This window comes from Podarcis tiliguerta (assembly GCF_965153285.1).
Source record: "Podarcis tiliguerta genome assembly, chromosome: 3".
In the NCBI taxonomy this organism is placed as follows: domain Eukaryota; kingdom Metazoa; phylum Chordata; class Lepidosauria; order Squamata; family Lacertidae; genus Podarcis; species Podarcis tiliguerta.
The window spans coordinates 11388539-11401951 of record NC_139536.1 but is presented as its reverse complement, the minus strand read 5'-3'; the positions used below and the strand labels follow the sequence as shown (position 1 = coordinate 11401951).

The following is a 13413-nucleotide window of genomic DNA, read 5'->3' as shown; positions in this document are numbered from 1 at the left end:
ATTTAATAATACACTTTAATTCAGATAATTATTCATTAGCTTTGTTTTCTTACCTGTCATTTTCCTCACAAAGCTTTTTGTATTCCGCTGCTACTGTTTCATGCTTTTTGTTTTGCTGTAGCATCTTCTCTTGTTCTGCTTTGAGAACTTTTTCCAGTTCTTCTAATTGCACTTTTTGTTTCAGCAATTGATTGTATCTGTCAAATGGATTATATAATATTACTAATTATATTCTCAGTATTAATTATAAAAGGTTATTATGAATACAGCTTCCACTTTCAACATGGCTGCGATTATAAGGATTTAAGATCTAACATTTTAAATAATTTTCAGATTCAGCTGCAAATTGGTTATTGGTTCTCAGTATTAATTATAAAAGGTTATTATGAATACAGCTTCCACTTTCAACATGGCTGCGATTATAAGGATTTAAGATCTAACATTTTAAATAATTTTCAGATTCAGCTGCAAATTGGTTATGACTGATATATCGAAATCACCTGTCTTCTAAGTCCTTATGTTCCACCTCAAGATTCTTGTGTGCTGACTTAAGGTTTCCATGTTTGGAAATTAGAGATTCATATTCAGTAGCTTGCCGTTCATGAAGCTGTTCCAGTTTTTCATGATCTTTGATGAGTGAATCATATAGCAATCTCAGATCCTCACGTTCCTTGATTATGGACTCATTTTCATTTTCCAAGGTGGACTGCTGAATCAGCAATTGTGCATTCTGATTCATGAGAGATGTACTTTGCGAATTAATAGCAGAATTTTCTACCTACAATTGCCAAAGTGACATTGGACAATCAATAACAAAGTACTTTGTGGTGTACTCATTCAAAATTAGCCTTCTACAGAATTAGCCAATTGAGGTCCTAGGTTGTTAACAGGTTTTAAACCCTGTATCTCAGAGCAATTTCCCCAATCTCTTCGAAGAAATGCTGGAGCTCAAACTGGGGCATCATGCATTCAATGCACTCTCAGCGCATAGCTCCGCAGTTTGCATCTGTAGGCATATCCACTATAAGGATTAGGTAACAGGTGGTACAGAAAACCTCTGACATAGACCCTGGAGAGCTGCCACTGCCAGTCGAAGTGGACATTTTCTCCTGTCCTATGCTTCCTAAATCAACTCCAGAAATAACATCAGGATCAGCAGTGAAATACTTAAATTAGGCTTGTTTAGGTAAATACAGGAGTCCCCCCACTTAGGCACATTCTACTGAAGCGCAACTGCATATACAGTGGTACCTCGGGTTAAGTACTTAATTCGTTCCGGAGGTCCGTACTTAACCTGTAACTGTTCTTAACCTGAAGAACCACTTTAGCTAATGGGGCCTCCTGCTGCCGCTGTTCTCATCCTGAAGCAAAGTTCTTAACCCGAGGTACTATTTCTGGGTTAGCTGAGTCTGTAACCTGAAGAGTATGTAACCTGAAGCGTACGTAACCTGAGGTACCACTGTACGTGTGGCGCTGGGAAACAATTAAATAGACTCATACCAGGAAATGGTGAGATAGAAGATACCGGGGATGCAGCAGTACTTTGTTTCTGCTGCTCAGTCTCCCCGCCTAACAGCATGTGTTTGCCAGCCTCCTGCCAAGCCCATAGCTTCCATTCTAGCTGTGGATACAGTATTTTTTGTATGGATTGAAGAGAAAGAAGAGGTGTTTAAAGGGTGCTCCCCACTTCACGTGATTTCACTTATGAGTGCAAGGGTGTAACGCCCACCTAACTGGGGGGACGCCTGTACTGATTACAAATTCTACATCTAGCCTCACAGAGATTCTTCTGATCCTTTCCTATAGATTCTCCTTCTAAAAAATTTCACAGCTGTTCTAGAATGCAAGAGGAACTAAATAGGTTTTTTTTGTTTTTGTCTCTAAGATACCTAAATGTAACAGAAGTAGGAAACCCAAATGTTTGACTCTTGTTACGAAGTTCTAATTAGGGTTGGGAAATCAGAAACATCTCTCTAACATGAAGAGATGGAATCATAGGGTTGTAGAACAAGACCCCCCCCCCCAATCTTGCAGTACTTAAGCCATAGCACCACAAAAGGGATATATAGGGACTCAAAATGATACTGGCATGTGGTCATCGAAGAAGTGAAAAAATGAAGTACAAAACAATAGTAATGGGAGCTATCCAAAGGAACTTCTTGGTTCTTGGAGGCAGATCTAGCCCAGGGAGCCAGGGAGTTACTACACATGGGGCACTGCCCACCAGTCAAACCACTTATTTTCAAAATATAGGTTTCCTATGAGTGTCACAATAGCAGCTGCTGCTACTGCCATGTGAATAACAGCAAGGCTTTCACTTGTAAATTCTATATTGTGGTTGGGAGATAAATACAAATTTGTGAAAACAGAACCTGAAGCTTGGCATTCTGAGTCTGCAGCGTTGTATTTTGCTCCTGTAAGGAAACAGTCTGTCTCTGAAGTGCCACAATCTGAGCTTGCACATTATTGTTCTGTGTCTCAAGCTGCTTTAGTTGTGTTTTCAGGGCTTGCTTCTCTGCCTGCAGAGTTGCGTTCTTTAAAAAGGAACAAAATGTATTACATACATGCACCATCTAATGAACAAAATATTGATTAAATTCAGACTTCTATTTTACATCAAACAATCCGAAGAATGGAAACATTATTGCAGTCAGAAGAAATCACACAAAGCATGGGTTTGCTTTCTGATGAAAGTGGGTTTACTCAATGTGGTGTACCTATGTATGCATGCAATAGAGAAATAAGACAGGCAGAAAGGCATAACAAGTTATGCTGAAATCAACAACATTTATTTCCAAGAAACGGTATGCTCTTTGAAGCACAGTACAGTGGTGCCTCGCAAGACGAAAAGAATCCGTTCCCCGAGTTTCTTCGTCTTGCGGTTTTTTTCGTCTTGCGAAGCAAGCCCATTAGCGGCTTAGCGGATTAGCACTATTAGCGGCTATTAAAGGATTAAGGGATTAGCAGATTAGCTGCTAAAAGGCTATTAGCGGCTTAGCGGGCTTAGTGGATCAGCTGATAAGCGGCTTAGCGATCAGCTGTTAAGCGGCTTAGTGGCTTGCGAAAAAGGGGGGGGAGGAAAAAAAACCCCGCAGGAACTCGCAAGACATTTTCGTCTTGCGAAGCAAGCCCATAGCAAATTCGTTTTGCGAAGCACCTCCAAAACGGAAAACTCTTTCGTCTAGCGGGTTTTCCGTCTTGCGAGGCATTCGTCTTGAGGGGCACCACTGTATTAGATCAGACTACCCTTTGAAGCACAGTATTAGATCAAACGACTAAACAACAACAACCCTAATTACTAGCCTATTCTTTTGTTATATCCATGGCAACAAAATGTGGCTTACTACACAGGTTGACAATTAAGGTAAAATTATTAAAATAATCCAAATTATTACTTACATTTCTCTCAACTTCAATTAATCTATCTTTAACCTTCAAAAGTTCTCTAGTAGTTTCTTGGCTCTCGCGTTCCCATTTATTGACAGACAAACTTTCTTCATCCGTTTTTGACGAACAATTCTGTACCATTTTCTCTTCCTCTTGTCTTTGCTTGAGGGCCTCATAATTCTTTTTCACCTAAAGATCAATGAATTCTATTTCAAATGTAAAATACTAAATCCTACTAAATCCTAAGCATGCCAAGGCAACTTTGTTCTTATTATTTAATTAGAAAAAATTGCTTTGCCACAGCTGTTTTTCTTTCACCAAAGGTTCCAACCTTTGATCCCCATAGGGAAAAAAGGAATAAGAGGAGAGGCAGTTTCAGGGAGAAAGTATGGTTTGTGGAAGGGTTCAGCACGCCTTCTTTCCTGCCCCAACGCAGCTTAGATCACACCCCACCCCAGACTTTACAGGGATTTGGTGTCAACCCAATTGTTACTCTCATGTCTGTTGCTTAGTCTGGCCTTTTGAGGTAGACTAATGATAAGGAGAGCATCTTTCTGAAGGACTTTGACTGCTACTTTCACAGCTTTTTTGCAAAAATGCCTACCATTCAGTGTCTCAGGTGTAGTTTCATTCAGCTCAACTAACTGGCCCACTAGTTTCTACTCCACTTCACATTACACAAGGACCACCTGAGCCCTTATACTGCAGTTCACTCACACTGAGGTCATCTTGAGGAGTACTGGTTGTTGTCCCCCATGCTACAGAGGCCTGATAGGCCTCAACCAGAAGTTCCATATTGTGGAACACTCTTCCAGCAGAGATTCAGCAGGCATCCACATTTTGGACTTTGTGGCCTTTTTTTGGAGACTTTTGCACTGACAGGCCTATGCACTTGTTTTAAATTTTAATGATTCTAATCATTAGGGCTTATTATTTCAATCATTTTAATCATTGTTTTGTACTGCTTTTAATTTTTTATGTTTTTTGATTGCTGGTACACCACCCTGATACTTTAGGAGAGGTATACAGATACATACATACATACATACATATGTATAGATATATACTTTTATAGATAAATAAATGCTAGCAAAAATTAGCAAAGCCACATGCTGCAGTCTCAAGTGGCAGCTGTTCAGAAAGGGGCTAAACTTGAAGCTGAACAGCACTTTAATTACTGCTATCAGCAACATCTAAAATTTGCCATGTCAAAAAACAAAATGTTTTCTGCATGGAAAGCATTGTTTTTAAACCAATATTTTTCATATATTTCTGTGAAGATAAATTGGTAATATATACACTGTTTTCACTAAGAAAGCAAGAGTATGATTCAGCATATATTTTGCTTATCAAAAGCAGAACTATGCATAAATCTTTAGAAAAAAACTTTTGACAATATAAGAAATAGATTTTTTTCTAACACCTTTATAACTGTTAGAAACAATTTAAAGAAATTTTATGTCATTTATGCACCACTTGAAAACTAAGGTAATAGAAATATTCATTTTTTTTACTGTTTTAAGTTCCTGGCGCAGTTGTTGATTTAAATTTGTTGATTCTTCTAATCGAGCTTCCAAAGCAGCAATTTTTTCTTCTTTTATTTCAAGTGACTTTTTCAATGTGGATTCTAATCTTGACTCCAGTAGCTTGTATTTGCTATTAATGAAAGAATTACAATAATGTTTTAATTATCAAGAAGAAGACAATCCCCTAGGAAAATATACAAGCTTCATCAAGGTGATAGTTTGACTGTTTTTCAATAAATCTGTGTGAGGACGACCAACAGTTCACCCAACAGTCTGCTGTCTTCACTTCCTATTGTTCTACTTATTTCATAATATTTAGAAACCACTCGAATGTAAAAAACAAACAAATCCAAAGAGATAAAACAATCAGTTGAAACAATAAAAGCAACCATTTAAAACATTCAAAATATAAAGTCTGCAATGATCTAAAAAGAGATCGAAACATACAAGATTTTGTACAAATTCTTACACCTCATTAAACTGTTTAGACAGAAATAGTTTTACTCTGTGGGTACTGACACAGTTCTCTTTTTAATTAATGCATTAGCACTATAGCACTTGTTCATCTGACCAATTTAAAATCTAAATCTGGCTACTATGGAGATTTAGGAAGCTGCCTACCACCATCTCCTGACCTCAAAGGCCATGACCTAATCCTTTTGCCACCACTTTCATCAAATGTATTTAATGGAGAATATTAAAAAAAAAAAAATGCAAACTCTAAAGAAACAATTCCAGCAAGTGTATACATATAGAAAAGCAACTTGTTCTGCGACACTAAAGGACAAAAGTGAGATGTGTCACCCATACTGGTCTGGGTACACCCTAAGAGAACAGAAGATGTACATTTAATCATACTGAGAGTTGTAGCACATAAACAATGCAGAATGCAAAGAGACTGAATTGCTGGTGAGCAGTCTTCATTCTGGCTACAGTCCAACAAATTAAAAGATAAAAAAAATGAGCTTGATTACAACCCTCCACTACAAAGGACTGAACCACACAACCCTGGTTCTTCAAAACATAATGGGAGCAGAGAAGAGAAGGAATAAACATACAGGTGCATGATGATTTCCTATATATACTCACAATGTGTGAACCTAACACTACAGTTGCTATTTCTAAACTAGTACTTCCATTGCTCAATATAGCCAAATTGACTGATGCTGTCCACATATGATTTTACCCTTTGCTTTCTGTATTTTATTGCAAAGTTAAGTCTACAGCAACTCTTGTTTTCACATCAGTTGTATCTGTAGCCAAGTTCCCAAAGTTTCATACATGTCCTCTGAATACTGGACTGTGGGAAATTTTTCTCCTGGCTTAAAATGATGTAATGCTAAGAAAGCATGAAATAACATTAGCTCAAATTAATGGAAATGCTGCACTCTCTTCATCCCTATGCTGCCAAGAGATAACAGAGGGTGTATGTGAGGAGGAATAGAAGGTCAACACACAGACTGAATGTGGTGCAAATCCGGGAATACTTACAAATATAGATATAGCCAAGTACAGCAAAATTAGGTAAAGGTAAACAAGTTTTCATGGCATCATATATTTTGTCTGATCATTATCCATTCTGAGAATCCAACTATTTCACTCAGAAGGTAATTCATTCTCCTATGGTGAAGGTCACATCCAGGTCAAGGTTATGTCCAACCAGTTGTGAGGACACTGATATATTGAGACAATTCCATGGCTGTCATTGAGACCATGAAGTCCTGAACTGGTCCATATGGGACAGTTTCACTATGGATAATAAAGTTCCCCCAACACCACCATGAAAACATTTTCCAAGATCAAATTTGAGATAACCTGTGCCAGCTCAGTTAGGGAGACTTAATGCGGCAGGATGGATGGTACAGTAAAAACATCCCTGTTCTGGCCCTCTGGCCCAACAACACAAACAATCCCTCAAATCCAGACACAGTACGGATTGGTCTCCAGGTGAGGGAGATGGGGTTTCTATGCACAACTGCAGCTTCCCTGCCCCATCCCTCTGACCTCAAATGCTGCTGCACTGAGTGTCCAGGTGAACATAGCTGGGTGAGCTTAGGGCCACCAACTTCATCCATCCAGTGTCAGTCATACATGCCAAGCTGGCTCCCTCACCCAGGATCTAATTGTGAATGGTCAATATTTTATCCTGAACAGATCTGGCATTTAGCGACACAGCACCAAGGCAGGGGGCTGGCTTACTAGCATCCCCAGATTCTGAAATATAGCAGGCGAAGCAAAAGGAGCCTGGGCTTTGATGTAACTAGGCCTCCTTCTCTTCCCTGTACAGTGGTACCTCGGGTTACATACGCTTCAGGTTACAGACTCCGCTAACCCAGAAATAGTACCTTGGGTTAAGAACTTTGCTTCAGGATGAGAACAGAAATCGTGCTCCAGCAGCGTGGCGGCAGAAGCAGGAGGCCCATTAGCTAAACTGGTGCTTCAGGTTAAGAACGGACCTCCGGAATGAATTAAGTACTTAACCCGAGGTACCATTGTATAACTTTGTTCACCTCTGTATCACCTCCTAAACATATTACCACCCTGCGCCACCTCTACAAAATGAAAGGAATACAGCAGAGGTTAATGTCAGGGGAACTCAAACTATGAGATACTTTTAAAATAAAAATATCAAATGTGACTCACACCTCAGCTCTCATCTGGGATAAAAACTCACCACTCCCCCAGTTTCCCACCCGAGAAAGGCAGAGTTTCATGCAGGATTGGACTCACACGCCATAGGCATGAAATTAATATTCTCTAACACACATTACTCTAGACCACCTTCAGTCAGCCTCTTACCCTGAAAACAGTCTAGAGAAAAACACAACACTGCCCCATAGGATAGAAATGAACAAACAATACCACACATAAAACCCTGGCCAATAAAATTGATAAAAGGGGTAAATCTTTGGTCTACACAGCTTCCCAAAAGAAATGTTCCCCTTGGGTGGCTCCTGCCAGCAGCGTAACCTGCTGCCTGCACCAGGCTTGGGCATACAGCACTTTATCATGACTAGAACACACATGCAGCCAGTCTGAGTGAAGGTAATTGAAACCACAAACTGCAGCATATCTTGTAGACACCCACCATTCCAAAATTTGATGATAAACCGAGTTAACACTTAAAAACTACTCCTTCCATTGAAGCCTCTCACCACAAGAAAAAAAATTCCTTGTTTAACCTCTCTATTCAATCCTCTCTTTCTCTCTCTCTCACAAACATCTCCCTAAGCCAACATCACTGCCACTGAATTTGGTCTTTCCACATCAAATCCATCACTCTGCAATAGAAATGAACCACTTCCATGGGCACCAAACTAGATTTCTTAAGCAGTTGTCAGGAGCTAATGATTGAAAACTAGGTAGAAATGAAACCTTCTAGGGTGGAAAAAAAGCAATGAAAATTATTTTAAAGGGGGAAAGTATTGATAATTCACTGTGAAAAGCTTACATTGTCTCAACAGTATCCTGAAAGTAAGACTGGATACATACAATTATAATGCTGGCTTCCTCTCAAGATAGAAGGTTCTGAATTGGCCACCATCATTATGTCAATCACTGCTAATAACAGACTACAGCGCCAGTCATTATTCTCAACTGAGTGGCATGCTGACAGGAGGGCTGGTCAGAAGCTGGAGTATTCTGCTTTTGTTAACACATATTTTCTCCAATTCCACAAGGAAAAGGATGGAACACATGACCAAGTAAAGGAAACAGATGTTTGTATGCTATTAGCTTTATATTGGCAGATGGAGTAAGCTGAAGAGAGCCAAAAGCTCTTTCAGAGATACTGATTTTTTTTCTGCTGATAGACTCAGGAATTATAAAGGATATAATAAATAACTGTTGGAGATAACTGCTCAAAATGTCTATACCAACTCTGCAAAGAGATGTTTACTCCTTTGATGACATACAGAATTTCGTACAACAAAATTGAAAGTGGAACCTAAAAGAAGTGCACACTGTAGTAGCTGTTCAGATACATTCAGGAGCATATCCTGTGAAAAACAGTTATTGCAGAATGCCATAAGGAACTGCGCTCAACCTATTCCAAAGAGGCCTTAATATACTCACCTATCATCTGAACTCTGCTCATCATGCAAGAGGCGCTCCTTATTTAAACCTATCTTTTCAAGTTCATGTGTAAGCTTTTCTAAATCATTATTCATCTGCTGTGTCTTCAGTTTTTCATTCACCAAATCCTTTAAATAGATTTTTGAAAATGTGTTGAACGTATAATATTGCAATAATGCCATTTCTAGAGACTACAGCAGGAGACTTAGGCAATAGATTTTAAGGAAGTTGAAAGTGGCTTTAAGAGAGGTTTCCCTTTCAATGCTGAACACAAATATTTTTTTATCTCAGTTGTCTCCCATTATTTTTTTTTAGGTTTTTGAAAAGTCTACAAAAATATGCCAAATCAGTTTGCCAGATTTGAAATTAAAATGTAGATACATGCAATAAAGCTGTGATCCTTATTTCAAACCACCTTCAGCTCTCTGAAAAAACTATATTTTGTCTCCATCCTATTCACACTTACTGCATAAACTTCTAGTTAATTAGCAATTATATTCCAAAAACAAATATGAATTCATTTCAAAGGTTTGCCTCCTTTATTTTTGCTGGGTATTTTGTAGTTAATATATCCAATGCTGGCCTTGCCTTAGCAGAAAGGACTTTTGTTTAAATTGGAAAACTCACTCTTCCCCAATTCCCCAACCATATCTTATTCTGTCCCAGTGGATTCCACATTCCTCAGAAGAAGCTTTGGGGAAGTATTAGGTAGGTAGGAAAGATGAAGTGACCCAGTTTGCTTGGGCAGAAGCGTTTTCCCCTCACATTAAGCCACCATTGGATAAAAAGGTAAAGGTAAAGGTACCCCTGCCCGTATGGGCCAGTCGTATCCGACTCTAGGGTTGTGCGCCCATCTCACTTAAGAGGCCGGGGGCCAGCGCTGTCCGGAGACACTTCCTGGTCACGTGGCCAGCGTGACGAAGCTGCTCTGGCGAGCCAGCACCAGCGCAGCGCACAGAAACGCCGTTTACCTTCCCGCTATAAAGCGGTACCTATTTATCTACTTGCACTTAGGAGTGCTTTCGAACTGCTAGGTGGGCAGGAGCTGGGATCGAAAGACGGGAGCTCACCCCGCCGCGGGAATTCGAACCGCCGACTATACGATCGGCAAGTCCTAGGCGCTGAGGTTTTATCCACAGCGCCACAACATTAGTGGGTTGTATCCAATGTTGTACCATTGGATACAACCCACTAATTTTATATTAAGTTACTAAATCCAACAAGATAGTTCAAATGTTCAGTGCATATGATCCTGAATAATAGAGCCATCAAGTGTTATAACAATTGCTTTCATGCTAGCTCCTTTCATTGAAAATGTCTTTCTTTATTCATTTGCTTTTTAGGGAGTATCCAGATTGTCAAATGGTTGTATTCTGGTATTGTCGCTGTTGTACTCCTGCTCTTTTTGGCAATGAAACACAATCACAGCACCAGCCTGTTCAGTGTGAACAGCCAAAGTGCCATCACAGCTTTTAAGAACTAGTGTGCCTTCAATGAAAAGCTTCCTTCTTGCAGTTTCTTCATGTCAGTTCGTATGCACCTGGAGGACTAGTTATCAATTAGCCCTTAATTAGTCAGCTTCTGGTGCCTGTGTAAATTACTGGTTTCCTTTCACTGTTTCATAGCAAAATGGTTATCATTTCAGTATAAAAAGTAAAGTGGGGGAGAATTAAAGGAAACCAGACGTCACCATGGAGAAGAGAAGCTGACTCATTACTGCAAGGAGGAAGCTAATAACTAATGTTGCAGGGGACCTGCTTATGAATAAATATTAGAAAAGGAGCAATGAGGAGGGCAACAGCTAGATATTATACAGTCCACCTGTGCTACACAGAAACCATCATTTTAATTCTGCTTCCAAGGTAATAATTATTCCACAATGCCTCAAAAGTGCCAACAGGTCCCAGTGTGAAAGCAAAAATTGCTGGCAACTGTTGCCTGCATTGCAGTGTGCAAGTCCATGATATTCACACGGCTCAAATGCAAACATTTCTGCTTTGCTCATTACACAGGGGGCACAAAAAGAAGCATGAACATCTTCTGTCACCATTTCTTCTTAATGTATGAGCAACTCAGAATCCACCAAGCTCATGAATAGTGTTTGAATAATATACAAATAAAACAAAAATACATTAAATTTGCATGAATTATTGCATGAAATTGAGAGTTAGATTTTTTTGAATGTTACAGCTGCATTACCCTTTATAATTATAGTATATCATTCAGTAGGAAATATTACCTCCCGTAATGTGACAAGTGTTTTCTTGTCAATGGTGGCTCTTTTTACAAGCTCTTTATTTTCCTTTTCGATCTCTTTTAAACGAATAGAAGCTTCTTTACATATACCAATTTCCTTAACGAGTGACTTGTTCTCTTTTTCCAGATCACCAATTTTTACATTATTTTCTTCTAATGTGCTGTCCTTAATATCTGCTTGTTGTCGAAGCCTCTTGTTCTCTTTTTCCAGCTGTTTCTTATCTTTTTCTAGCTGAGAGGTCTCTTGTTCCAAAAGCTTGTTCTCTTTTTCTAATTTTTCTAAGCGTTTACTAGAGATTTTGAGTTCTTCCAGATTTTTTTGTAAGGTTTGATTTTCTGTCTCTAGATCCTGTAGTTCACTTTCTAGATGCTGAATCTTTTTGTTGGTGTTTTCTAGGGCTTTCTGCAGTCTTTGGTTTTCTGTATCCAAACCCTGATAACTTACTTCTAAGCGTTCAGTCTTCTTAAAAGAAGTTTTCATAAGATCCAGGCTCTTTTGAAGCTGTCCTTTCTCACTTTCCAGTTCCTTATTTTCTAGCTCTAACTGAGCCATCTTGATATTTGTACTTTTCAAAGTTTCAACTGTTCTTCTCAGCTCTAAATTCTCTTCATCAAGTTGTGTGTTCTCTTTCTCTAATGACTCTAATTGAAAGCTGAGATTTTTAAGACTATCTAGAGTCTTTTTCAGCTTTCTGTTTTCAGTGTCTAGACTTGAGTTCTCTTGTTCTAAGGAATCTATTTTTTCACATGTAATCTTTAAATTGGTAATCTTTTTCTGTAACAGTTCGTTTTCTTTTTCAAGATGTTGAACTTCTTTCTCCAGTTCATCTGCTCTTTCTCCCTTCTCTTTATAATGTTCTAACTCCTTCTTCAGTTGCTTCTTTTCAAATTCTATCTTATTTAATTTACTGCTTGTCTCTTTAATAGATTCATGGAGAATTTTATTTTCCTTTTCAATATCTTTCACTCTTGCTTCAGCACTGATTTGTGAACGCTGTCTGAGGGAAGCAACTGTTCGATTCAAATGCTCATTCTCTTGTTCCAGGATTTTAATCTAAGTAATTGAAATGAAAGGTGTTTTTTTTAAATGTTTATTGAGTTACATACAAATATAACACATACTATAAAACAACTGAAACAAATAAAATAAATAAATAAAGCGGATAAAAACAGAAGATATAACAAACACAAACAATGCAAATTGATTAATTAATTAAACTTCCAACCTCATAAACATATTGCGTGACTTCCTCTAGTCCCTCCCTTCTGAATTTCCTTGTAACTGAATGTTGCAGTTTTCCAATATCATTATTCAAAAACAATATTCCAATTATAGTCAAATTTCTTAACGTTTCTTAACATTCTAAATCTCATTTATTTAATTAACTCCTAATTTAATCCCAGGCCTATTTGGTACTTTCAGGTAACTTCTAATTGAAATGAAAGTTTAAACCAGGCTAAAAGTATTTTACATTAACAAAATTAGTTACAAAAAGTATTTCAAGTGTTAAAGAACACAAAAGTATTAAGTCAGTTTGAATCTTTGGTATGCTGTGAAGCAATCACAGAACTGCCTCACCTACAAACCTATTAAACCTAGATCTCATCCTATTTCAGGGACGTAGGAGAGCAAGATGCTCTATAATCTCATGGGGTTCTTTAAGAATTCTGTCCATTACACCATAGAATCATAGAGTTGGAAGAGACCACAAGGGCCATCGAGTCCAACCCCCTGCCAAGCAGGAAACACCATCAGAGCACTCCTGACATATGGTTGTCAAGCCTCTGCTTAAAGACCTCCAAAGAAGGAGACTCCACCACACTCCTTGGCAGCAAATGCCACTGTCGAACAGCTCTTACTGTCAGGAAACATATGGGGTTTCATTTAACAGTACTGACTGAGGATGGAAGGCTAACATTTTTGTACCTGGACTTCTTTGAGCTCAAGATTATGAATGGTTGTATGACCCAAAGAACTAAAGTAGAATTGGAAAGGTTTTGCCAAGGAGGAAGGGCTTAGTTAAGCACTTAAACTGCAATTCCAACTCTACTTAACTCACTAAGTCACAATGAATTCAACTAGACTTACCGTATTTTTCCGTGTATAAGATGCCCCCTATTTTGGGGGACCCCAAATTAAGAAAACACCCCTCAGCACTACCCGTGTATA

The 13413-nt window shown here is 38.6% G+C and overlaps 1 protein-coding gene across 5 annotated transcripts in view; it reads right to left on the bottom strand.

Moving 5' to 3' along the window:
- Nucleotides 1-13413, bottom strand: part of CCDC88A (coiled-coil domain containing 88A) — a 79213-nt gene that overhangs the window by 24879 nt on the left and 40921 nt on the right. For all 5 annotated transcript variants that reach the window (XM_083432418.1, XM_083432419.1, XM_083432416.1 and 2 more), the window contains exons 15-21: nt 11227-12297; nt 8988-9115; nt 4902-5043; nt 3400-3576; nt 2373-2534; nt 501-778; nt 54-197 (exon numbers count right to left, since the gene is read on the bottom strand). In XM_083432418.1, the coding sequence (XP_083288544.1) occupies nt 54-197; nt 501-778; nt 2373-2534; nt 3400-3576; nt 4902-5043; nt 8988-9115; nt 11227-12297 (2102 nt within the window). The remainder of the gene's footprint in view (nt 1-53; nt 198-500; nt 779-2372; nt 2535-3399; nt 3577-4901; nt 5044-8987; nt 9116-11226; nt 12298-13413) is intronic.